This window comes from Aulonocara stuartgranti, assembly GCF_965226115.1.
Source record: "Aulonocara stuartgranti genome assembly, chromosome: 20".
NCBI lineage: Eukaryota > Metazoa > Chordata > Actinopteri > Cichliformes > Cichlidae > Aulonocara > Aulonocara stuartgranti.
The window spans coordinates 36,863,987-36,889,000 of record NC_138956.1 but is presented as its reverse complement, the minus strand read 5'-3'; the positions used below and the strand labels follow the sequence as shown (position 1 = coordinate 36,889,000).

The 25,014-nt window shown below is 43.6% G+C and overlaps 1 protein-coding gene across 1 annotated transcript in view; it reads right to left on the bottom strand.

The window, feature by feature from the left end:
- The window catches only part of LOC309697672 (neural cell adhesion molecule L1.1-like), a 48,841-nt gene extending 29,809 nt beyond the window's left edge, over window positions 1-19,032 (bottom strand). The window contains exons 1-2 of the mRNA XM_082519772.1: window positions 18,851-19,032; window positions 1,416-1,805 (exon numbers count right to left, since the gene is read on the bottom strand). Of these exons, the coding sequence (XP_082375898.1) occupies window positions 1,416-1,560 (145 nt within the window). The 5' untranslated portion in view covers window positions 1,561-1,805; window positions 18,851-19,032. The remainder of the gene's footprint in view (window positions 1-1,415; window positions 1,806-18,850) is intronic.
- Window positions 19,033-25,014: the final 5,982 nt, after the last annotated feature.

Below are 25,014 nucleotides of genomic sequence, written 5' to 3'. Positions count from 1 at the left end.
TGTGTCCACGGGAAGCAGTGAAAGGAGAGCAGAAAGGAAAGGTTTACAGACTGAACAAACACATGCTGGCACATTCTTCATGCTGTTCCCCGAGCGGGACAAGATCTGCTCATTAACAGGATTTTTATTAACAGTGACAACATCTCAGGGATTTTATCTTCCTTCTTGGTTTTCTGACTCAGACACACTGGCGTCTCAGGTCACTTTACATCCATCTCCTTATTTTTTCTTCCCCGTGTCTCCTTTTCCTTCCCCTCCCTCCCCTCTCTCCACCTCCCCCATCGTTCTCCTCCTCCTCCTATCCTTCTCTTCTTCCTCTCCTGCCACACCCAGAAAGAAGGTCGTTTACCGAAGGTCAGACTGAACCTGATTCCTCCTCTGACTCCCGCTTCCCCTCCTCTCCTCTAGGAGTGTGATAAGCCTGCTGACCTTTGACCTTTATCTCCAGGACCAGAGGTTATTCTAACCTGATTGTTTGGATTTATATTTGTGCTTAGATGTGTTCGAAAGTTCCATATCTGACAGGAATAAACACAGCACCAGAGCTTTACTGAACTTTACTGTGCAGGAACCAAAGGATCCACCTTTAAATGGCCCCCTAGCAGCACACGTCACGTTTCTGGTCAGTTCCATCAAAGGTTTTTCCTCAGATGCCTGAAAGGCGAACAGCTTTTTGTTGGAGTCTGAGGTCTGTGGTGACGTCGCAGTGGTCAGAGTGAGCTTTGGTCCAGAGGTGCTCGAGGAGACAACCCTGAAGGAGAGTTTGTGGCTACTGCAGAGCTCTATGATCTCACAGACGATGTCTCCCGGTGCTTTCTTTTTCTCTCTTCTTCTGTCACCCCTCACTCCACAACTGATGGTTCTACAGGAAGTTTTTTCCTGTTAAAAAGGAGTTTTTCCTTCCCACTGTCACAATGTGCTGATCGTATGGGGAGGGGTTGATTTTCACAGCATACTGTGGGGTCTTTGGAGTCTAAAGTGTCTTGAAGTAACTGTCCTTGTGAGTTGGAGCGACATAAATAACCTGAACTGACCTGACGTCTCTGCGAACATTTCAACCAAACGCATCAAATGTTGAACGTTACGTCTTGACAAAGGCTAAAGAAAAAAGAAATCCATAGTTCTGGTTCTTCTCCACAGCGCTGCATCAGAGGCTCGTGGGTAGTTTAGACTCCTCCCCTGATGCCTATGAAATAATTCAAGTTGGTGGCTACAGCAGAAATCTACTGACCTGATACTTAATTTCAAAGAGTAATGATATGATTAGAGAAGCCAAATGTGGAAATTCTCCCTCATACTTCCCAGCCCTGTTAATTCTGAGGAAATGGTTTGGAAATATTTACTGGAAATGAAAAAACAAACACTTTCCAGTGTTTCCAGTGTGTGATGTGTGCAGTGGAGGAGGGAGTACTCACAGCTTTCGGGGATGTGGATGGCTCCCTGAGCAAACGGAGGCGTGGAGGAGAGGAAGGACAGAGGGAGCAGGAGGAGGAGGAGCAGCGGGAGGGCGGGGGAGCACATCCCCCTACAGCCCATCCACCGACTCTGTGACACACACATCTTTCAATGTCCCATCAAAAGTGATGCAAGACACCCACACACTCATCAACACATAAAGAAACACACACACACACCCACGCACACCAAGGCAGACACACACTCCAGGGACCGCCCGGAGCTGAGGGAGAGCTGAGAGGAGTAAACAGCAGTAAGTTGGTGGGTGTGTCTGTTTCCTTTACAGCCCAACTGTGAGTGAGGCTCGCTCCTCGCTCCGTCAGCTCCACAAACGCTTCTTCAGGAGCTGGCTGTGGGGGGAGGGGGGGGGGGTGACCCCGAGAACAAAGAGGGATAAGAGGGGAGGAGAAGAGGAGGGGAGGAGGGGAGGGGAAAGAAGCAAAGACATGGTTAATTTGACCAAACATAAATCAACAGAAGACAAATATTAATGTATTCCAGAGGGGGGAAAGTTTGACCCAAAATCACATCACGATGAATCCACGGCACATCTGTGACGTTGAGAATAAATTCTAAGATTTAAATTCACTTTGGGTTTGAATTTAGTACAGAATCCACAAAAATCTGAGATAAAGAACGGACAGTACCGGGTCACCTCGATAAAGTCAAGATCAGATCAAAGCAGCAGGAAGCAGCTTCTCCACTAATGACATTACAAAGAGAGATTGAGTGTGTGTGTGTGTTTCTGCCACACTCGCCGCATTTCCATTCATCTCAACATCTCCTCCTTTGTCCCTGCCTGGTGACTGAACACTGACCCGTGACAGCAGGAGTGTCGGGGGGTGAAAGCAGACACAGATGGATCAGGCTTTCTTTGCTGCCTCGACATGAAGGCCAAAAGAAGAACCCTCAGCGCTCCGAGTTTGGCCACATTCTTGTTTGTACTTGAAGTTGGGGATTACGCGCTCCTCCTCTGCGAGCTGATCAGCTGAAACTAACAGCCAGGCTAAAAATAGCCGATTGTGCTACTTCAAAGCCATGAAATCAGGCTGCGGCTCCATGTATGGGAATACTTTGATCAAGCAAAAAATGAAAGAAACTGAGGGAGATCCCTCGAATGAGCCAAACATCTGTGACAGGTTTTCATGCTAAAGCCTGAAACAGTGTTTCCTCCACTCCAAACCATTCATGCCTCCAGGAAAATTACTGTAAATGCTCCTGATTTATTTGGTATCATGTTGCCAAAAAAGCTCATTGTGCAGTTTTTGCATTTGCATGAATCAGTTTGTTTGTTTGCTAACAAGGACAAATCCCAAACAAGCATTTTGTAACGCGTCGTGAGACTTTCACCACCGGGGGCAGCATTTTATCTTTGGGTATGTTTTTATATCTGTTCAGGAGGCTCTGCCTTTAACCAGGATTATTAAAGCAAATAGGTTCTTATAACTTTCCTGATTCAATTCAACACTGAAGTACAGCCTGCACCTAACTTGACTTAATATCCCTTTGACACAGTACAGAGATGCGTTGAATATAAAGTCAGTTGCCTCTTTAGATTCTTTTCACAACTTTATGTAATTTTTTAAAAGACAGGAAGTTAGAAGAAATAACTGTAAATAACAACCTGGAGTCATAAGAAGACAGTAAGATAGATTGTCCAAGAGTTCATGTCACTCCAACGCGCAGATGAAATGTCGTTTTCACCAGAGAGCTGAGAGGACGCATCGCTCATGGAAGATGAATACAAAGAATCGAATAGAGCCAGTGTTGCTGTCAGTGTCTAATTGCACTGATGGATGACATATTGCAGATGAACAGGGTCTGGGTCTGGATGACTGTCCTCCCTCATTCACTCCCTCAGTGGACAATTATGGAAATACAAGTTTTTATACACTGACTTTATGCCTGGTGTGATGCTGCAGCAGCTTAAAGATGCTCCGACTGTACCGACTCCACGCTGACACACCGGAGTGAGAATACTAACAGACAGGGAGGGCAGAGGAGGTTACAGGAGGTGTCATAACTTATCAATCTGTGAGTGTAACCACCAGCAGTCCTCCGCCAAGGCCCGTCTCCGAGGCTTCTCTTAAAGCACACACATGGGGTGAGGGGCGAGGAGTGACAGCTGGCTAATGTAGACCCCCTCCAACATCTCATAATTACACAACCTGTCCCCAGCACACACACAAACACACACACACACACTGTCTCTTTGTGAGGATCCAGGTCTTTCTGAGCACCTCCACAAACACAGAGAGGACACAGACGTGACCCCCGTTCAGTTCCTATGACTGTCAGAGTCTTATTCTTCTAGTTTTTCATTGTTATCACTCATGATTACACACACACACTCACATCTGCCCTGCGTCACGGTCACTTAAACACACACACACACACACACACACACACACACACACACAAACACACACCTGCTCCCGCCTGTCGGGCTGCTGCTGTTACCTGCCGGGCGTATTTTCAAAATACATGAGCCAAATGGCACAGCGGGACAGAAGGTGTGTGAGAGCCTGTGTGTGTGTGTGTGTGTGTGTGTGTGTTTGTCATTTCGTCACTGATGGGGGTGGGGGTGGGTCTAATGATGTAACGAGCTCAGACAGAAAAATGAAACAGACGTAATAAATGACGGGTGAAGAAAACATCCCAGCATGCTCCACTTCCTTTAATAACAGCAGCCTCGTCCTCAGCATGGAGGTTTTAAAAAAAACAGAAATCCATGATCATCCACAGAGACTTTCTTCATTTAAATATTCATGGTGCTCCTGCTGGCACTGACTTAAGGAGGGGGCGGAGCTCGTTAATGAATCAAGTCTTAATCTAAAGGCGCCTGATGGAGGGTCGCCTCCTTCACACACTCTGAGTCTTTATTGAGGCTGCAGCTTAGAGCTGCTTGACCTCTGCTGACAGGAAGCTCGTTGAGTTGCTGTTGCCGGTGCACAATGACATTAAACGCACCGTGTTGTTCGCCTCTCACCGATTCTTTGTTATCCTGGAAATTTGACACATTATGACCACTTGAATTAAATCAGCCGTGAGAGCACAGGAAGTCCATTTAGGATTTAGAGAGGAAGGACGAGGAGGAAGAGTTTCAGATCTGATTAATGCTGCAAGTTTCGGCGCCCTGCGTGTTCACGGCGCAGTCTTAGATTTAAGAAAACACAACATACCACACATTTGATCACAACTGTATATCAGCTGCAGACATGAATGTATCAGGCAGGAGGGGACTTTGCAGGTTTTATGGTGATAAAGCAAAAGTTAAGCTCCAAAAATTTTATTATTTGCTGTTTTTTCCACAGAAAACTAAAAGTGTTAAAGTTTTCTTCTGACGTGGAGCTCTCACAAACTGGGATGGACATTTTCTTTGATTTAAGAGAAGTTTATTAGTTGCAGTGTTGGCAAATTCACACTGTTACAGCAGCAACGCGGACACCGCAGGAATAAATAAATAGAAAGCTTTTGGTCTCTGTATATTCTTCCTATAGTCAAATCTTACATATGTTACAGAGATTACCAGACCCCAGTCTGAGTGTTGGGTTGCCAGCTGAGTGCTCACTCTCAAGAATGAAAATGTTTAATGACTGAAAGCCCAAACAGGACATTTTAATAGCTGCTGTTAATCTCGCAGACCGCAGTAAAGAGGCAGTTCATGCCCTGTGGGCAGCCATGTTTCCGTTCTGTGCCGGTTAATATTAAACATACTGTACCAATTTCCTCTCTGCGGCCCCCCTCGGCTTCTTCAGGGTCCTGAGCCATCCCAGAGAACCTGAAGGGCTTCAAAAGGCAGAGGCAGGTGGACCCGCCCGTCCACAGGGAAGCCTGAGGGGAGGAGGGGAGACGGGGCGGGTGCAGGTGGAGCAGTCTGTGGGGAGGTGGGAGGGGATCGGAGAGTCAAAGGGAGGCGATGCAGGTGGACGGATGGAGAGCGACAGAGCGAGAAATTAATTCATTGATAGATTCCGATCTGGAGGAAAGAACAGGGACGTGTGGATGGAGAGATTAAGCAAATGCTGGGAGGAGAGGGTACTTCCCTTTTAGTCTGCACGAAACACACACACACACACACACACACACGCACACACACACACACACACACGCACACACACACACACACACACACACACACACACACACACACACACGCACACACACACACACACACACACACACACACACACACACACAGGTGTACGGAGATGAGGAAAGAAAGAGCTATTCCCATGTTGTCCCTCCTATTCGCCCGCATGACCTAAATTCACCCTAAATTCATTATTCATTACACATCTCACATTTACTACTCCATCCACACACACACACACACACACACACACACACACACACACACACACACACACACACACACACACACAGACCACAGAGCAGACAGTCTATAGGTGAACTCTGCTAAGTGTGTGCGACAGTCTGCAGATCGAGCTGCTGATGTCCTTCACATCAGTCCTCATGAATATGTGATGAAGTGTCATTTTAATGAAGCACCACTGAGTTAAACGTGCTGCTGTCTCTGTGTGAATAGCAGGGGGGATGATATGTATCAGACATCCTTTCTCTGAGAAATGACATTTATATACTGTTCATGTGCAAAAGCAAATATGTTTTTAATGAAGCATAATGCACCCGGATTACAAAGAAAGCTGTTAATGAACAAATCTGCCTCGCAGAAAATGTTATCTTCTAAAGGTGAGGTAAGGATCACTATCTTGAATGAAGAATGAAAAAAATAATCAGCATACGAACTTTCCATAATTTAATCTAAACCTAGTGTAACAGCATCAACACAAACGTCAATGTCAGGAACCGAAAACTGGATTTTTTTGAAATGTCCACAGCAGACTCTAAAACTCCACACACATCACAAAACGCTACAAAGCATTTTGAATCTTTAGATTCTTCTGTCATAATTATTTGTCAAAGTGTGGGTAAACTTCCTGTCAGCATCTGAGAGGAAACCTGAAGACTGAAAAAATGAACCAAATTCAAGCTGCAGTTCCTTTAACAGCCACTGGAGGCAGACTCCAGCTGTGAGTCCGTCCCATAGACTTGCATGTTATAACTGTACAGCTGAAGTTTGATATATGGTCATCTCAGGCACAGTGGACCCGCCTGCTCTTCAGGCCTCTTACTTTTAATGGGTTGTACCCAATCAGAAGAAATTTGACTCGAAGGGGGAGGAGCTAAAAGGGTTAGGGTTAGGGGGTTAGGATGAACTGAGGCTCTGTATAAGATAAAGAAAGATTATTTTGAATTTTCAATCAAAGCTACTTTAGTAGAGTCAAAGCCAAAACATTTGGAGCTGGCTTTACTTTAAGAAGATCACTTTTTACAACTCGCTCTACTTTCCTCTTGTCTGTGTGACAGCTCCTTTCTGCAGGTGTTAGAGAGGAGGCGTGGCTTGTTAACACTCAGCATCACTGGTAACACCTGAGCCCAGCATCCAGTGCTCTAGAAAAGTCCTTTGAGCTCCTCTTTTGGACTTTGTTTGCTCCTTGGTTTATTGTCTTGCACTAAATCCCATTGCATTCAGCATTGACAGTACTGACTGCACACACCATAAATTAAGAAACATTTTAAATTGCTTGTTTAATTTAAAATAAACTCTTTCCTAATTGACATTTCTGCACTGCTCTCTTCCTGTAATGGCCGTCTGTGACATCAGTGTACAACAACAAGTCATTTTTTAATTGAATAAGTGCAAAAAGGTCATCTGATGACTTTAGTTTAATCTGATCTTTAGATGTTGGTGCAGAGCAGATGTGACAGTCAGTATGTGGGTTTATTCCTCTGAACCGCAGTGACTCAACATTTCTCATGAAGAGGCTTTGGCTCTTCTCCAAGCAGCTTAACAGATTACAGATTTGTAAAGTTTCTTCACATGCAACCAGGCACAAAGTACTCAAGTGCAAATGTCCTTCGGTAGACGATGAGCACCGAGTGTGGCAGGCACTTCCACAAAACCCTTTGTGACTGAGTGAGCAGAGAGGTCATTTCTCTCTTTCCCAACATGCAGAGCACAAACAGATTTGCTGAAAATTACAACAAATTAAAAGAAAAGAAAAAATATGTTACTGGGAAAAAAAGAGAGATCTGAAAGTGATGTTCCCTCAGTTCCACGAGCTGTTCGTTCTCGTTTGCGTTCCCCACCCTTACTCCCCTTTTCAATTCTTTAACTTCTTCACTTCTGTTTAGTAGATGGGGATCTGCCAGGCCCGGGAGCCGTTGTTTTCACCTCCACCATCTTTTTTAAGACAAGCAACAAACTGATGGGACGAGGACGGCCAGGTCTGACCAAGCAAACTTTAATAAGAGCCAGAAAGAGCGACTCAGACCTCAAACTCATCAGGTCAGTGTTCCCTGAGCTCACAGCCACAGGTAACACCACCTGAGGCCTGCAGACCAAATTTAAGGCCCATCTCCACTGGCTTCATTTTCTTGATGTGCTAATGTTTCACACTGTGTGCGGTGACAGCCACCGAAACAGATTCAAATCAGCATCAGTGACGAAACTATGACTGTTTTCAGCTGCATATTTTTACTCTATAGCTCTGAGTCACAGTTCACACTAATCACATTGATCAGTCTTATAGCAGGCCTCGCTCAGTTCATCCTCAGAGGGAAAGGTGGAGGATCTGTTGTAGCTCCTCCCCCTTTCAGATCACTTCGTTCTGATTGGCTCTGTGCCAGAACATAATAGGGTTGTCCCCTGTTTATGACATCATACAGATCCAAGAGTAGAAAAAACTGAACCCAAGTGTTTAAATGATTTCTGAAACATGAAGTGTTTTTCTTCCTGTCAGTCATGACTCAGCTGCTGTGCATTTGTCAGCTTTATGATGCACAGATGATGTCACCATCAGCTCTGTCATTTACAGGGATGACCTCAACTCGAAGGATGTAGCAACACACACACACGTCAGTGTTAAGCTGTCTTTGTGTTCACATCTTAGCAGACTGGGATTTCCCCGTGGAAGTGGAGAGATGAATAACTCAATAATCACGAGGAGGTTTCTGACCGACTACAAAGCTCCTCCGCTGACAGGCCTCCCACCACCCGCCGTCTTCTTCTGCCTTTGCTTTGTTTTTCCTCTCTGTTTGCAGCTTTTCCTCCTTCATTACTTTTGTTCTGCCATTCTGTTTGTGTGGATCCTCTTTCTGCCTCCACACCAGCGACATGCCTGTAAAACAGCTCCAGGCGATGCTTCACCATGAAAACTCTCCTGCCTTATCAGCCTCCACCATGAAAGAACCACGCTGCAGCAAAGGCAGAAGCATCCACCCCCCCGTTAATGGAGACACCGTAGGCTTTGAAAAAACAAGGTTGTGATTTCTGGGTGAAATGTTTTAGCCAGGCTCAGTCTGTCAGTCCAGGCTCTGATGGAGTGCCTTCATCTTGATCCCCAAGGAGAAATCCCACCAACTTTGCTGACTGTGCAGAGCTCAAAGGTCAAAGTTCATATGAACCAATTATTTTTTAGTATAATTTGTAACCTAAGGGGCTGAGGGCTCATGGGCTGAGGTGAAGCATTTAAAATGAAGGCTGATGTTTACAAAACAGAAAGGTGATTTCTGCCTCCTCCTGATTTTAATCAAATAAATAAATTAAACAATAATAACAAAGAATAAAACCTGAAAAAAACAATCAGAGAGAGAAATGTTCAGCTCATGACCCTGCCCCTCAAAAATCTACAAACGTAATATTTTCTTTAGTGTCGACACGGACAGTATCAGTGTGCTGCCCAGCCCCCGTCTGTGGCACGACGTGAACGTCCGCCTTGGCTGAGCTTCCTTCAGGTAGTACCGGTAGATGTATATCAGGGTTGTTGAACTCCAGGCCAAGAGGGCCGGAGTCCTGCAGGGTTTAGATGTGTCCTCGATACTTCACAGCTGATTTAAACGGCTAAATGACCTCCTCAACATGTCTGAAGTTCTCCAGAGGCCTGGTAATGAACTGGTCATGTGATTCAGGTGTGTTGACCCAGGGTGAGATCTAAAACCTGCAGGACACTTGAGGTCTGGAGTTTGAGACCCCTGATGATAGAGAACAGTCCTCTTTGACAGCAACGTTAGAGGATTTTCATGAATAACTGCTTCATGTTTCTGGAACGAGACGTTTCAGACTTAAAGGGAAACAAACATCTCCTCAGAATTGGGCAGCCCACCCGAAAAACAGGGTTACAGGCAAGAGTATGAACTTATTTTTGATTCTAGGCTTTAAGTATTTCACTAAACAAATGTTAGACACACCAGGCTGTCAGTCCTGAAGCACGGCTTGTTGTCCTGCAGAGGCAGAAAAAGCAGCGAACGTTTGTGTTTGTTGAATGAAAAGCTGGTTATCAAAAGTTCCTGATTATTTCTGACTAATCACTTAATTGACGAAGCATCTGAAGACATGTGCGTCTGTCACACAGCTCTGTTGTGTTATTTCTGTGTATTTGCCTTTCAGATGGGATGTGGGGAGTCGGTCCCGGAGCTCAGCCCGACGCTTTTCACATTCAAATGAGCTCTTATTGGTGTGACATTGTTTAGTCACCTCTGGATTACCTCCGCCCTCCTCCAACAGCCCACCCTCCCACGCACACACTCCGGCAGACACAAAGCCGGCACGTTTGTTTATGATTTGCGTTTCTCTCCACGAAGGCAAACGAAGCGACACAGGCACGAATAAATTGCTCATTAGTGACGGTATGCTCCTGGATAAACAACGGCTCCCGCGCTGGGTGGCTTCCCGGCCCCGCTGGAGTCCATTAGATTTAGCTGAGGGGTGAGTGGCGCCAGCTGTGAGAGGCCACAGTGTGACAGAGCGCTCGGGGCGGTGTATACAACACCCACGGCCACACATCTATCACTGCCTCCACCCAAATCAAAGTAAGTGGTGGTGGTAATGCACCATTTTACTGTTTGCCAACAGCCAACAAACACTATAAAGAAGGAGAAGAAGAAATGAAAGTGAGGAGGCAGCAGTACTGTTCATGTGTTTGAGAGAGAACACGAAACAGGTCGTCCGAGCGAGGGATGTTACATCCTCTGATTCAACAACCTCTCTGGTTAATCTGATCTAATCATTTTCACACATCCTGGATTAAAACATGGAATCGGCGGCGTGCGGCCTCGGCCCTCGGCTCAGCTGCGACGTCAATCAATACCTCACATGATCATGTGTCACGCGTGTGACGGGCACACTTAACTGAGAACTGTGAGATCAGCAAAGACCGCTCTCCCACTTCTTCTCTGGTTTCATTCTAGAAAGAGGCGATAAAAACATGGCCGACAGAGGAAACGCCTCAGTGACATCATCGGCTCAGACACCACTGAGCTACAGCTGTGACTGCCAGCAGCACAGATCCTGACCTGCTCCAGGACTTTAGGTAACGTCAGCGTCTGATTGCACGTTTGCCTCACGTCGACCTTTGAACCTTCACGTTTTCCTCGCTTTGCTTTGTTTTCATTGGAGGATTCATTACTTGGGTTTCAGATCGAATCGGACTTTATAAACTTCCGTGTTAGGGTTAGGAAGAGGCGGGAATTGGGTTAAAATGTTCTCCTTCCCAACAGTGTGTGATGCCAGCGGGTGCTTCACAGGTTTATGAGACCTGACAGACCTGACTCACGCTAACTCATGCTCTCCATCACAGCAGCTGTGACGCACAGTAGCTGGTTCAGGAGGAGTGAGCATATCTAACCACCAGCTCGAGTCTTTAGCTGCTAATGCTCCCACAGGCTAGTCCCGCGCGGCGTCCGTCTGCTGTACAGGTAGCGTACCTGGGTTTATCGTTGGACACGGCTGCCTGTGGCCAAAACAGCGAGAACACTGAGCTGAACAAACGAGCTGAAAGTAGCGCTCGTGGAGCTCAGGGAAGCAGTGAGTTCATGGTGTATGCATGAAAATATGAATCCCAGCAACGACTGAGATCACAGAGGTTTGTGTGTAAAGATCGAAAGCATGGCTGTAAAACTTTGTGAGGCCCAAGGCGAAACAGAAAATGAATCCACATTATGGAGATAAGCTCCACTTAAATGTTCTCACCAACACACACACATTATCCTCAGTGGTCCCACACACATCCTCTCTTGTTTCCACCACATCCTCCCACGCACTCCCACCCACTTACACCACAGCGAGCCAGCGGCTCTTCTGACTCTGGATCTTTCTTCTTCACGGCTGATGATCCACTGAGAGCTCAGACTCACAGCAGCTGCAGACACATCACACCTAATCCCTCCTGGCAGGTAAAAGGCGCTACGCCGGGCTTTGATTTTGTCTCAACATAATAACCTCGTCCTGTTGATGTGCGAGGTGTGAGGTCACAGCCAGCAGGTGCTCGGGAGCATCGACGAGACAAAGGTGAATTCGTTTGAAGCGCGGAGATGAAGTCACACAGAACACGAACGGACGAGTTTCTTTAACAAAGATGAAGGATTTCTGCAAGCTCAGTCTGGGTTTGCATTTCTTTCACAGATATTTCACACAAACAGCTACAACCTTCACTTGATTATTAGCCACTTGGTTCAAATAAAAACTTCATTATGAAACTAAAATTAAACTAAATTACATTAGCTGTTCATTTAGCAAGCGAGTGAGTTAGCAGGTTCATCAGAGTCATTATAGATGCAAGGACGGAAAAGGTGGTGCTAAGAGTATAACGCTGGTTAAATTATACACGTGCTGCTTTTACACATCAGGCAAAATAGATAAGGAGACTGCAGTGATCGTTGCACTGGATCACGTGTCTCCCCAACACGTCTGTGTCAGGGATGCAGATCATGTGTGAAAACAGCAGCGAGTCACAGACGTTACAGCCTGTTTGCACACAGACAGTAAAAGTGAGTTTAACACACTGTTTGGTTCACAATTATTTCATTTTTGCTTCTTTTTGAGTCCCGTTGAACTTTACTGATGTGCCAGTAAGTTAATAACTTTAACTTATCAGCGTCTACCGTCACATCTCTCCGGCTCCCAGCTACACCCCTCCCAGGTGGGAGATCGCATTTCCTCTCAGAGCCTCGGTCTTTATCTTCTCCTCTTCTTCCTCTCTCTGCAGCATCGTTTGTCTCTGCTCGCCCCACCCTGAGCACGCAGGAAGGAAGCTTTAAATTAAAAGGAGATTTGACGTAAATGTCTTTATTTAATCAGACAGAAAAATGTCAATTTGGTTTGTGCACGCGCTTGTGTGTGTGTGTGTGTGTGTGTGTGTGTGTGTGTATTGGCAGTCTTTCCCATCCCTTTCCGTCATTCTCCCATCACCATGGTAACCCCCTGACTCCAGCAGCACACAGCAATATTTCCTCTTTTCCCATCCCCCAACACTGCCCCTCCTTCTTTTCTCCCATCCCCCACTCCATCCCTCCACACCTCTCCCTCGCTTTCTCTCCGGTGCCACTCCCTACATCGCCTCAACTCACCCCTCTCTCTCTCAGTCACACACAGACACACACACAGACACACACAGACACACACACAGTTTCTCTTCCCATTGTCTCAGTTCCCACTCGCGTCTCCTCTGCTCAACACGAGTGGTCTGCAGTGTTAAAGCAGCCGTCCAGCTTTTGGGAAGCTTATTCCCTCCTTTTGTGCAGGTTCTTAAAGTGCACACACACACACACACACACACACACACACACACACACACACACACACACACGCACACACACACACACACACACGCACACACACACACACACACACACACACACACACACACACGCACAAATATAGCACAAATAAGGTGACAGATGGTGAGCCCAGGAAAAAGTTCTGCCGTCGCTGCAGGTATGAGGAGATAAAAGAAAAGCAGCAGGAGCTGAAATAATGCAGAACATACTAAAGTATCGAGAAACATATTTCCTCTTCCTGAGCGCTCATCTCTTAAACTGAAAAGCTTTATTTCGAGTACTCGGCGACTGGAGGTGCAACAGGATTAAACTCAAAAATGCAAAGAAATGTTAAATTATGCAAAGATAATCGTGGATTAAACGAGATAATTCTGCAGCTGTGGGATGACACGGACGCTGAGATTTAATCAGACATGAGGATTATTTTCATCACTTATTAACTTTGGAATTATTTTCTTGATTATTCAATTGTGAGTCGAATATCAGAAAAATCAGACAAATGCTAAAGATAACATTTGCGTGCCACAAAGATGAACTTTTACTTAAGGGCAGTGATGAACCAATCAGACATTTCTCCATCATGAAGCATGTTGGTGACTGAAACCATCTAACAGTGAATTCTGGGGAAATGAAGACGATATGACGGCTCAGTTTATCCCCACTGAACATATTTATCTTTAGAACGATCCAAACGTTTCACTTGGAACAAGTAAGAACGACATTAAGCAGAAAAAAAGCGGAGCAGAGCCTGGATGCTGTGGTTTCCTAACGCACAGGCGAGCTTCTCTTTGGGCAACAAAGTGGCCGATGACCTCACTCCTCTTTATTTCCTGTAGGTCACTGTGGTCTATAAAATCTCTCCACACCAGCATTAGCAAACCACGGATATGAATATTAGGTTTTCCTCTTTTTTGCGGTGGAGTGTGAAAGAGGTCACAGCAGGTGTGACTGATCAGTGTTTACTGGCTTTGAATGAGTCACTCTTTGTTTTAGTGAAACAGACTCATCTGTGAGCAAAATGAACACAGGACAGAGTCTGAGCTCCACTCAGTGTCATAAAGATTAAGGGAACGGACAAATGAACGCGTTTTAGACCACTCGAGTTTTTCTTCTGTTTCTGATTAGACTATTTGGGGATTTTATTATTTCTTTTAGAAAACTTTTTTAGAAAACTGAAAAAGTGCCTGAGATGATGTTTTTAAACCTTTTTCCCCGAAATCTCCCAAACATTCAGTTTATTATCAAATAAAAAAATGAAAAAACGCTGAAAACCAAAAAACGAGGCGTCCTGTTCTCGACTATATCAGCTTTGTATGAGTCACACTTTACGCTTCCTGAAACTCAAGTTTCACTTTTTAAAGAGAAGTTTTGAACACAAATGGATGTTTGTTCGTTATGACCATTTAAAGCTCTGACATTAGAAAAAACTAATGTTTAGTGATGCGAGCGAGTGCAGTCTGAGGCTCATGCACCACAGAAGATACACGACAGGAAATATATGGTAAAAATTATCCTTTGATCAAACCAGTTTTGCTGGTTGGTGAGAAGCATCAGATTTATGTCTCGTATTGCTCATCTTCTGGTCAGGAGACTGTATGTCATGTGACCTTTGGTCCACCGAGTCACTGATCATATTGTTTGTCTGATATTTGTCTGATAGAGTCTCTGTGCTGGTGGTCACGCCATGAATGGACTCTTGTCATGGATCAGCTACACTGCCCACAAAAACAGACACATTTACTCCACTGTATGTGTGTGTGTGTGTGTGTGTGTGTGTGTGTGTGTGTGTGTGTGTGTGTGTGTGTGTGTGTGTGTGTGTGTGAGTGTGTGTGAGTGTGAGTGAGTGTGAGTGAGTGTGAGTGTGTGTGTGTTAAAGCCAGTGAAGTCAGATTAGCTGCTTCTGAAGAGATTAAAGCCCCAAACACAGAGGGGCTGTTAAAACCTGCCTACAGGCTCTAATCCGGGCTAATGGACGCACCCCCCAATCTCCACACACACTCGAAAAAGGAAGGAGGAAAAGATGGGAGGGGGGTGTTAAGGGCATTCCTTAATTTCTAAACACAAAGACCTCATTTGTTGAGGGTAAAATGGAAAAAAGGCGATGTGGAAGAACGAAAGGTCAAAAGAGAGGAAAGATGTTTCGAGGGGGAGGGAGAGGGGGCGTGAGAGCGAGATGGATGAAGATGGATGAGAAATGCCACAAAGAGAATCACAGACGACACTCGGAGCAAAGACGGACAGAGGAACTGAGAAAGAGCTAAATTCAGACTAATCTTATTTTCTGAACCCAGACCTCCATCTGACCTGCGGACCTGCGGCTGAAACCTTTTAGTCCAAACTGCTCATTCTTTGATCCACTTGATAGACCTGCTGGGACAAGACAAATTCAGGTTGTCCTCCCAGTCTGCATGCTAACGTAGGGATGTAGACACCGAGGCTTGCCCGAGGGCCCAGAATTACTCTCAGTAACAACTTCAGTCAGAGCGCTTTTAAACAGGTTTAAACAGTCTCCGCTAAACAACCGCATCGTTCCTCTGACATGTTCTGCATGCAGAGCTGCTAAATGCTGCTCGGGACGTCAGAAAACGATTAATGGAGAATATTTATGTGACAATATTTATTTATAAAAAGTCACAAAAAGTTGTGGAGAAACTGCCACAGACTTTACGTTGATATTATTTTCAGAAATGTTGCGTAAAGTTTAATTTTTTGATGTGTGAAGAGTCTTTACCCATATCTGTAAAACTGATGATATCATTTTTACCTCAAACACTCCAAAGATCACACGTCTGGATCAACGCTTCGGTAAATGTTCGCTCCCAGCCTGGAAACTGTGACAGATGTTTACAGATGGGCCACATTTATGCCACTTGTTATATCTTTGCCCTTTTCATAACCTCTTATTAGTATATTGATCTTGTAAATGTAGATGAATAAACACGTCATCATTTTTGTGTCATAATTCAGAATCCAGGTTGATCAGATAGAGGCTGTCTGAATAATTTCAAATGCTTTTAACTGTATCAGGTGTGTCAGGTGGGCGAGTTTGCTCCGTCTGGATGAATAAGACTCACACAGGAGGCTCAGTGTGTGCCACATTGTTGGACAGCACCGAGCGCCCAGCACTCGCACACTCTGTAACTGCTGTCAGCTTCATATCATTTCTTATCAGCTGGCTCTCTGCAACGTACGGGTTGGTGTCATTATAGAAAACTATATTAAAGAATTTAAAGTGTCATAATGTTTGGATGATACAAAAGCAAAAACACAGAAATATATCGATGAAGAAGTGATTTAATCACCACGTCACCAGCGGCGCACACAGGGTTAGCTGGTTTCATTTGGGCGTTTTTCTGTCAAAAATCAAATCAAATCAATGTTCTGCAGATATCGTTCACTTAGTTTCATAAATGTTGTCGACATTAAGACAAGAGGACAGTGAGTGTCAGTGTAATTAAAAAGAGCTGCTCCTAATTTCAAGAATATATATGTACTTAATTTTTATTTTATACATTATTTAATTTAATTTAATGTATTTCATTGAGGGTAAAAACAAAAATCTCAGAAAGGCTTTCAGAAGAAAAGACGGGGAGGTTATGGTCTGATTGTGAAATAGAGAAACTTCATCATCTGCACAACTTAATATCATTAAAAATTCAGCGATCCGTCTGCAGTGAGGCGCTGCACGCAGACACGAGTCTGTTTAAGGGAATTCCTGTCAGAAACACTTTAATAAGTTCAAACTCATTCACGAGAACGAAAAGCAGACGCAGAGCTGGAACTGAGCTCAGTCTGAAATGCGTCGGTGCTGCTGCTTCCTCTCCACTAAACATGACAGAAGACTGTTGAACTGAGTCTGAGGCAGGAAACAGTCGACTTTCAAAGCACAGAAACGGATCAGCTCAGAGTGTCTTTTAAAGAAGACGTGCTGCAAAACAGTGGGAAGCTACTTTTTCATGTTACTGTGACAGCACTGAGCAGCTCCTTCAGTGGGAGACTGCGGCACCCACGGTGTGGGACGGAGAGATTTCGCAGGTCTTTCCTCCCCACTGCTGTCAGACTCCATAATAAAGACTTTAACTGATCAAGCACACACATCCATACATATGCAATAATACTAAGTGCAATAATCCTTCTGTCATCGTTGTATTTTTACTCAGTTGTATATAGTATTTGTATTTGTATTCTATTTTTATCTTATTGTATATTTATTTTATTGTATTCTACTGTATATAGTATTTTATTCTATTCTGTACAGTTGTGTACTGTATTTATTCTTATTGTATTCTAATTTTTGCCTCATAACTTTTGCACTGTCCACTTCCTGCTGTGACAAAACAAATTTCCCACGTGTGGGACTAATAAAGGTTATCTTATCTTATCTTATCTTACTGGCAGCAAAAACAAAAGATGGATATGTTTGTTCAAAGAACAGTAAAGTTTAAAAACATCATTTGTTAATTATTGCAGTCATATCTTGAGAACAGGGCTGTGCAGAGCGCTCCTTTCATGATGCATATTTTTTTCATGTGGCTGTCTGGAGGTAGTCTACTGTAAGTACAAAAGCCTGAATAAAAAATGCAGGCAGATGGTTTCAGTCAGTTTGACTGCTGCCAAAGATCTGGGGAGGGGAGAAAGAGAAAAGGGCTAAAAATCCTCCTACGCCACTCAGCCCTAAATATCCCTCCTCCTCCTCCTCCTCCTCTCATCCCAGTCCAGGCTCCCTCTCACCTTCCACATCCTCTCATTTCTTCTGCTCTTTTTGGATTCAGGCTCTTCTGGGCTAAATCCTTCACCTCCCGTTTCACTCAAACTCTGCACCTTATCAACTTCCCCTCCTTCAGCTCTCCTTCCACCTCCTCTCTCTTATTCCTGCTCTCAGGTTCTGGCCTAATTTTAAGTGAGAAAACTCCACAATGCAGGCAAAGAATGACAAAGAGGCCTAAATGATGTTGCCATGAGGAAAAAGAGGAATTCCAGAGTAAACAGAAGCAAAGGACAAACACAGCTTTCTCTTCCTGCATTTTATCCCCCAATTCAGAGAGAAGTTGAGCTACAGGAAACACTTTTTTTACACGTTTCTTGGTCATAAATGCTGATAAACTGAATATGTTCTTGGTTTTGGACCGCTAACTGGACAAACCAAAGACCCTGTTAACCTGGAAACAGCACCATTCAGCACCAGGCCATGGGCGGACAGCAGCCTGGAAGCTGGCATGGACACAAGATGGGAATTGCAGTTATGTTGTTTGGAGATATAAAGATCAGACTAAATCATTCCTGGCAGAGACTTTTAGCATGAAAGGAAGCGTGCTACAGAGCAGCAGTGAATAATTTAACACGATAATGTGGTATAGTGCAGCATTTCATTCAATATTCATAAAAACACACGGCCGCAGATTATTTATCAGATATTAAAAAGCTGAATCGGGTCAGACACTCCCTACAGATGGATTTACCTCCACACAAACATCACGAGTGAACATTTACTGACCCGAGCATGTTTGAGTCAAAAGGTGAAATCACAGACAGGAGGAAGTGCGCACCAACACCCACACATGTATGTACAGTGACACACAAACACTTGTCTAGTATCTCAGCACAGTCGCTCACACACTACCTGCCTTCCTATTATGTAAGACACCGTTAGAGCCTCCAGCCCTGATCTCCAACCCACTGACACACAGACACACACATTCATGGATGGAAACCCAGACACCAGCAGAAGCCTGGGATGCTTCAGTGTTAGTCCTACCTCTGCAGGTGTCTCCTCTTGATGTGTCTCCTCCTCTCAGGCTCCTCTCCGTGGCTCTTCTTCTAGCTCTGTATTGTTTCTCGGTCCAGTCCACCGACTCGTGCCTTTTCCTCCTGTCGTTTTTTGCACTGATGCTGCAGTGGTACAGAAAACACACCCTTCTGAGCTCTGCCTCTTCTCCCTCCCTCCTTCCCTCTCTGCTGCTCTCGGATTGGCTGCTTCACAGAGATGACATCAGCCTTTTTATTGTAGTCTCTCTCTCTCCCTCTCTCTCTCTCCATATACCTCCTGCCCCTCCCTTCCTCTTTACCTCAAAGCCCCCCCCCCATCCCCTATTTTTACCTCTCCATACTCTCTGTCTTTTATATTTATATTTATATTCCTTATATCCATTAATGCTGCTAATGGCTGAATCACAGAAGCACAAGCTCATTATAAAAGCTTCCTATAGTTCAATAAGAGATGTTTGTTTGCCAGTACACTGGTCCATTAGAGAGGGAAGCCTTACAGTTTGGGTAAATATTTTAGATTTTTTAAAAATTATTAAAAAAATTTTTTGAATTATGATATTTTAGACCAGATCGATCAAAGCCCCTAAACCCTGAAATGGAAAAATTGAAGATAATGGATGGATCCATGAAATTAGAGTTATTATATTCTTCTTCTTCCCTTTCTTTTTTTGGAGCACTATTCAGAATTGCAGGACAGAAGAGGGAGAATATGACCCTTTAAGTTCAGCTACACTAATGAATAGAAACTGAACTGAACTGATTAATTAGTAATTTCCATCTTCAGGGTCCTGAAAGTGAGTTTCTTGCTAAAGCTTGAATACGAGCAGTGCCCTCGGTGAAATAGCAGCTGGTTCTTGCTTTGCATGAACTCAGCAGGTTTAAAGACTGAAGCATTTTCGACCTGAGCCAGTGTGACCATATGACCGTGGGTTAGTCCGGTGGCATCGTTGGGACTTATGTCACAAGCCTCTAACAAAGGTTTGTATTGTTTACTGATAACTGTAGATAAATGTGACTGCAGACATCAAGTCAACAAATTGGTGGGTGAAATTGTGTTATGCATGTCAGTGGCGTCCTGTTAGGGCAACCAATCAGAGGCGTGCTTGTCTCATGAAAACACAACAAAGTGAATCTACTGTTGTTGTTTTATTAGTTTTATTTTTTATTCTGGCTGCTGGTGGTTATTGTCTCTGGAAGCAGGATTAACTCTGCTTGACTGTGATTACACTAGAATCTGTAGTTTAAGTGTTTAAATGTTATTTCTTCTGCTTAATGCAGGTTTTAAAGTTAAAACTTGTTGTTAATCTTCAGCTCTTTAAATAATTTATCTTGTTTTAGTTTATTATGTCTTTGGGTAAATTGGCTATGTCATAGTTAAAAGGCCCACTCCCTTTAAAACCCTGAAAAATGTGTGACATAACAGAGCAGTACCGCCCCTGAACTCACCACCAACAGCAGCTCACATTGTGCTTCTTCCATCTCCTTCCAGTCTGTCCAGATGCCTTCCCGCTCTGCTCCTCCTTCTTTTCCTCCTCTCATAATTAGAATGGAGATTATGTTCTCTGGTATCCAGATTATAAAACCCAGTGACATCCATGTGACATTTTGTTAACTGCCAAACAGAGCAGGCATCCAAAACACGCCCACACTTTCTCTGTGTGTGTTTGTGTGTGAAAGATAAATACAGAAAGAAGGATGTGAGAGGACAGATGGACGGGACCAGGCGTCAGTTTTTTAAGTGGTTTTCTTTAGCAGGAAGATGGATATGATGAAACAGTGATCGGTTAGTGTTTCTTTGTGTCTCATCGTTGTTGTGCTCTTCTCCATAGCTCTCCGACAGCTTAATATAAAACACAAATCATCAGTCAAACAATCTGCAAAACCCACAAAAACATTTAAAAGAAAAGAAAAACCTGCTTTGAAGAGGCCTGAGCATTATTAAGCCTGCAGCATGAGATCCTCCTCTTTAACAACCAGACTAAAACGCAGAAATGTAATAAAAAGCTAAAATAACTGACATTAAATAGCATAAAAGCTACACAAGCACACACAAAAGCACACATAAGCAACGCATTTCTGATTTCTACGTGATTCATGCACTCAGTGAGGTTGAGTACGGTGCAGGTCTGCTTTTTACTCAGGCTACATGTATGGTCCTGTGAAAATGTCACGTTGTGAGGCAAATTGTAACCTTACCAATCCCGGACGAGCCCCCATTGGTCATGTGGAGATTAATTTGTTATCATATGTTACCTTATATATGAGATCAAAGTAGTTGCATTATAATATGGTATGTAGTTTTAGTTTGCATTAGACCTCTGACTTAGAAGAGTGTGAAAATCATTAGATCTGTTGGATTGACCTGTATTATGTTGAATGTCTTACATTGTTTCAAAGGAGTTGTTAGGATAATGGATGTTATTTTAATCTCACTGATATCATTTACATGCACTGTTGTAAGTTCATTATTACTTCATTAGTCTGCATCAGTTTATCAGCAATATATCATTGTATCATTCATCATATCATTCTTAGTAAATCGGCTACAAGGTAATTCTCCACCAGCTTACTTTCTCTCTGCTTAAACTGTTGCAACATCACCACTCCACTCGAGCTGGACTGTTACATTCAGTTATGCACGTAGTCAGGCCTCACTAACGTGCACATATATACAGACTTATGAAAGACACGCACGTTCCCTCACATAAACACTTATTAACAAAGGGAGGTCGTCTCAGGACATCCTCTCTAGTGGACTCACAGTTTCACAAAATGCATAACAGATCACACACTTGTTTTTCTCTAAAAGTACCATCTGATGTCTATATAAGGAAGACTTTTGGGATTGTGGGGACTTGATATCATTTCCAGTAAGGTCTGTGTGACGTCATCATGAATAATATAAAAGATATGGAGAGCCGCCGCCCGGCGGAGATCTGTGGCTGTACGCTTGTCTTCCCATGCTTCTGTCTTAGAAGTGTGTAATAAAGATCACTATTCTGGCATCTACTGAGACCATGCAGTCGTTTGTCTTCTCCTCAAAACTCGAATCATGACAGTCACAAAGTGTATCAAGGACAGAAAGCAAGGTAAGCAGAGACTCCTCACATGAAGTCAGCAAACTGAGTGATGCAAGGAAAGAGAGGAAGTCATTATGTCCTACAGGACTGTTGAAGGTAAAGTGCGAGACATGTTAAAGTTTGGATTATTCTTCTGTTACATTCTTTGGTAGCACTCATTGCACACACGTACTTGTGTAGCATTTCCTGTAGAATCTGCACAGAGAAGTGTTGAGAAAAACTGAAACTGAGCACATCAGGAACCAGGCTTCAGTTAGCTGTCAGGATAAAGTGTTTGGTGGTCCCTCCCTCTGTGCTGCGCAGCCAGGACGACGACCTCCAACGCACAACCTTTTGTTCTATATGGTTACACCATACTCGTAAATCACTTCATGTAGCTGTATTTAACTGGGAATATGTGTATGCAGTCAAAACAGCAAATCTAAGAAGGGAGGTAAAAAAAGCTGAGACACAGCAAAGACTGCACAAAGCTAGCTGGCCTTTTCAATACCATCTAAAACATACACACAAAGTTTTGTCAGGGAACACCTGTTTGAACAGTGTTTGGACCTGCATGTGTGTCACAGCCTCGGGTACAAACAGATGTCACAGAAACTGCTTTAGCAAATTTGGGGTATTTCAGAATAATTTCTATTGTAATTTACTGTCCAGCAGCTGATGATTAGATTTAACCTTTTCATTCCTTAACTGTGTGTTAAAGAAGAAAAACACAAGAAGCATGTCTCTTTCTAAGAAAAGGGAACTGGACAGTTTTTGTATCACAGCAAGTTTCAGAAAACAAACTTCAAGTTTCCAGGTTTAAATTCTCAGATGCAAACATGCAGACATGATAAAAATAAAAGGTGATTTCCAGAAGTTTAATATATTCATTTTAATACTGAAAAGGCCTTTCTTCCTCTCAGCCTGCTCTGTTAATGCTGAAATAATAATGAAGTACAGTCAGCTTACTGATGAAACGAGTGACAGAGCATTTCATATTCCATTACGAGGCAAACGTAAATGAGCACCGTCCTCGTGCTCGTTATAGTGTGAAGGTGCTTACACTCACTATTCAGACTAAATAATAATAATAAAGTACATATTGTGCTAACAGCAGGTCCAGCTGAGCTGCAGGAAGATGCCTCACTGCTTAATTTAAATCAATTACAATTCAGTTTTATTTATATGGCACCAAAATCACAACAACAGTCACCTGAAGGCGCTTTATTTTGTAAGGTAAAGATTCTACAGCAATACAATATTATACTAATACTTATATATGTTTTAAATATGTTTTATCTGAGCTAATGTTTAATAAAAGTTTAACTTAATAGTGATGAGACTGGACCTGAGCAGGCTGAGCCTTCGTTATGCATCCCTTTGTGCACACAGTTACAGTAAATCACCAACTGACCGGATTTAAAGGAGCTTAAGCGAGAGAACGACCAAAGTTATGAATATTTCCCCTCAGAGTTTTTGATGTCTGTTTGTTCACAGGCTGACACAGTGCTGTATAGAGCAGTGCTGCTACACGGCTGAACCGCAGTGAAAGTGTGAGCACCATCCAAACTGCTCTTTAGACAAAAACCAGGGTATTTCCAGATTCCCCCTCTTTCATTTTCATCTTCTGATCTCCTTCTGCTCAGAAAATTGAGTTTCCTCTCAAGCAGACAGCGGGCCCATTATCTCCTCCACCTCCTGCAGCTTCAGCTTGTCCCCTCCTCCCCCCGACTTCCATAGCCTTCCTCCATTTTCATGTCCTCTATTGCTTAATTCGCTTAACCTGCAAGTGCGTGTGTGTGTGTGTGCGTGTGTGTGTGTGTGTGTGTGTGTGTGTGTGTGTGCGTCTGAGAGCTGATGGTTAAGAGTCAAAGATCAATACAACAGACGAGGATCATTCCCTCTCATGTCCTTGTCTCATGTCTGGCATTGTCTGGGACATGTCATTAAAACACACACACACACACACACACACACACACACACACGCACGCACACACGCACACACACGCACGCACACACACACACACACACACACACACACACACGCTTTCTGTGTGGATACTGTTTACTGTAATTGCGACTCAACCTCTCAATACAGAACACCAACAACCTGCAGCATGTGTGCACACACACACACACACACACACACACACACACACACACACACACACACACACACTGGGATTAAAGACGTCCTGTCATCCGAAGTGTGAGGCTGAAGTGCAACAGAGAGAATAATGTCAGAATTTTAAAAGACAGCAGAAGCTGAGGAGCAGCACTGATGTAGATGTGATCAAAGGAAAAAGTGAAAAGATGAATAAAGGTTAAAGTTTTATTCTATTACAATAAATCCTGTAAAGCAATCAGACCATCAGGATTATGAATTCTGCGTCTGCTGAAGCAGAAAAAAACATTTTAACCCTCTGGGGTCCAGGGTGTAATCGGCCATTTTTAACTACTTCTGATGATTTCTCCACATTTCACCTTTAAAAACGATTTACTTTGTCTTGTTTGGTCTCATCAGCACAACCTCACGTGTCTGAATCTGCAGTCATGCTTTCATTTTGACTACTGTAGTAACACAACTGATCTAAAATCAGACAAAAAACATAAAATCAGAGTAGAAAAAGTGATTTTTTTTACTGTAACAACCACAAACATGTTTATTGAATCATATGTCATAACCTTAAATGTAAATATAAATTGTCAATTTTAAAATCATATGCACAAGCTTTGTAAACAACAAAGTTATTTGCAGCCATTTACCTTTGACCTTGATCTTTTAAACAACGTCTTCCTCATGATGCACCGATGAAGCATCAGTGCACTCTCACACCTTCAGCAATCACATTAACGAGACAGACTGAATATGCAGCAGTCGTTTCTTTTCATTACTGACGGTCAGTGAATTCATGTGTCTGTCGTGTGTTTGTTAATATCACCGCCTATGATTAGAGGTGGAGTCTACAGCATATGACCAGTCACAGACATGAACATGTCTATTTGCAGAAGAGTGGCATGTCTAAGCTCATAACATGCTCAAAATCAAAAAAGCATGTGACTTGTTCATTAATTATTTTGAGTCAGTGGTT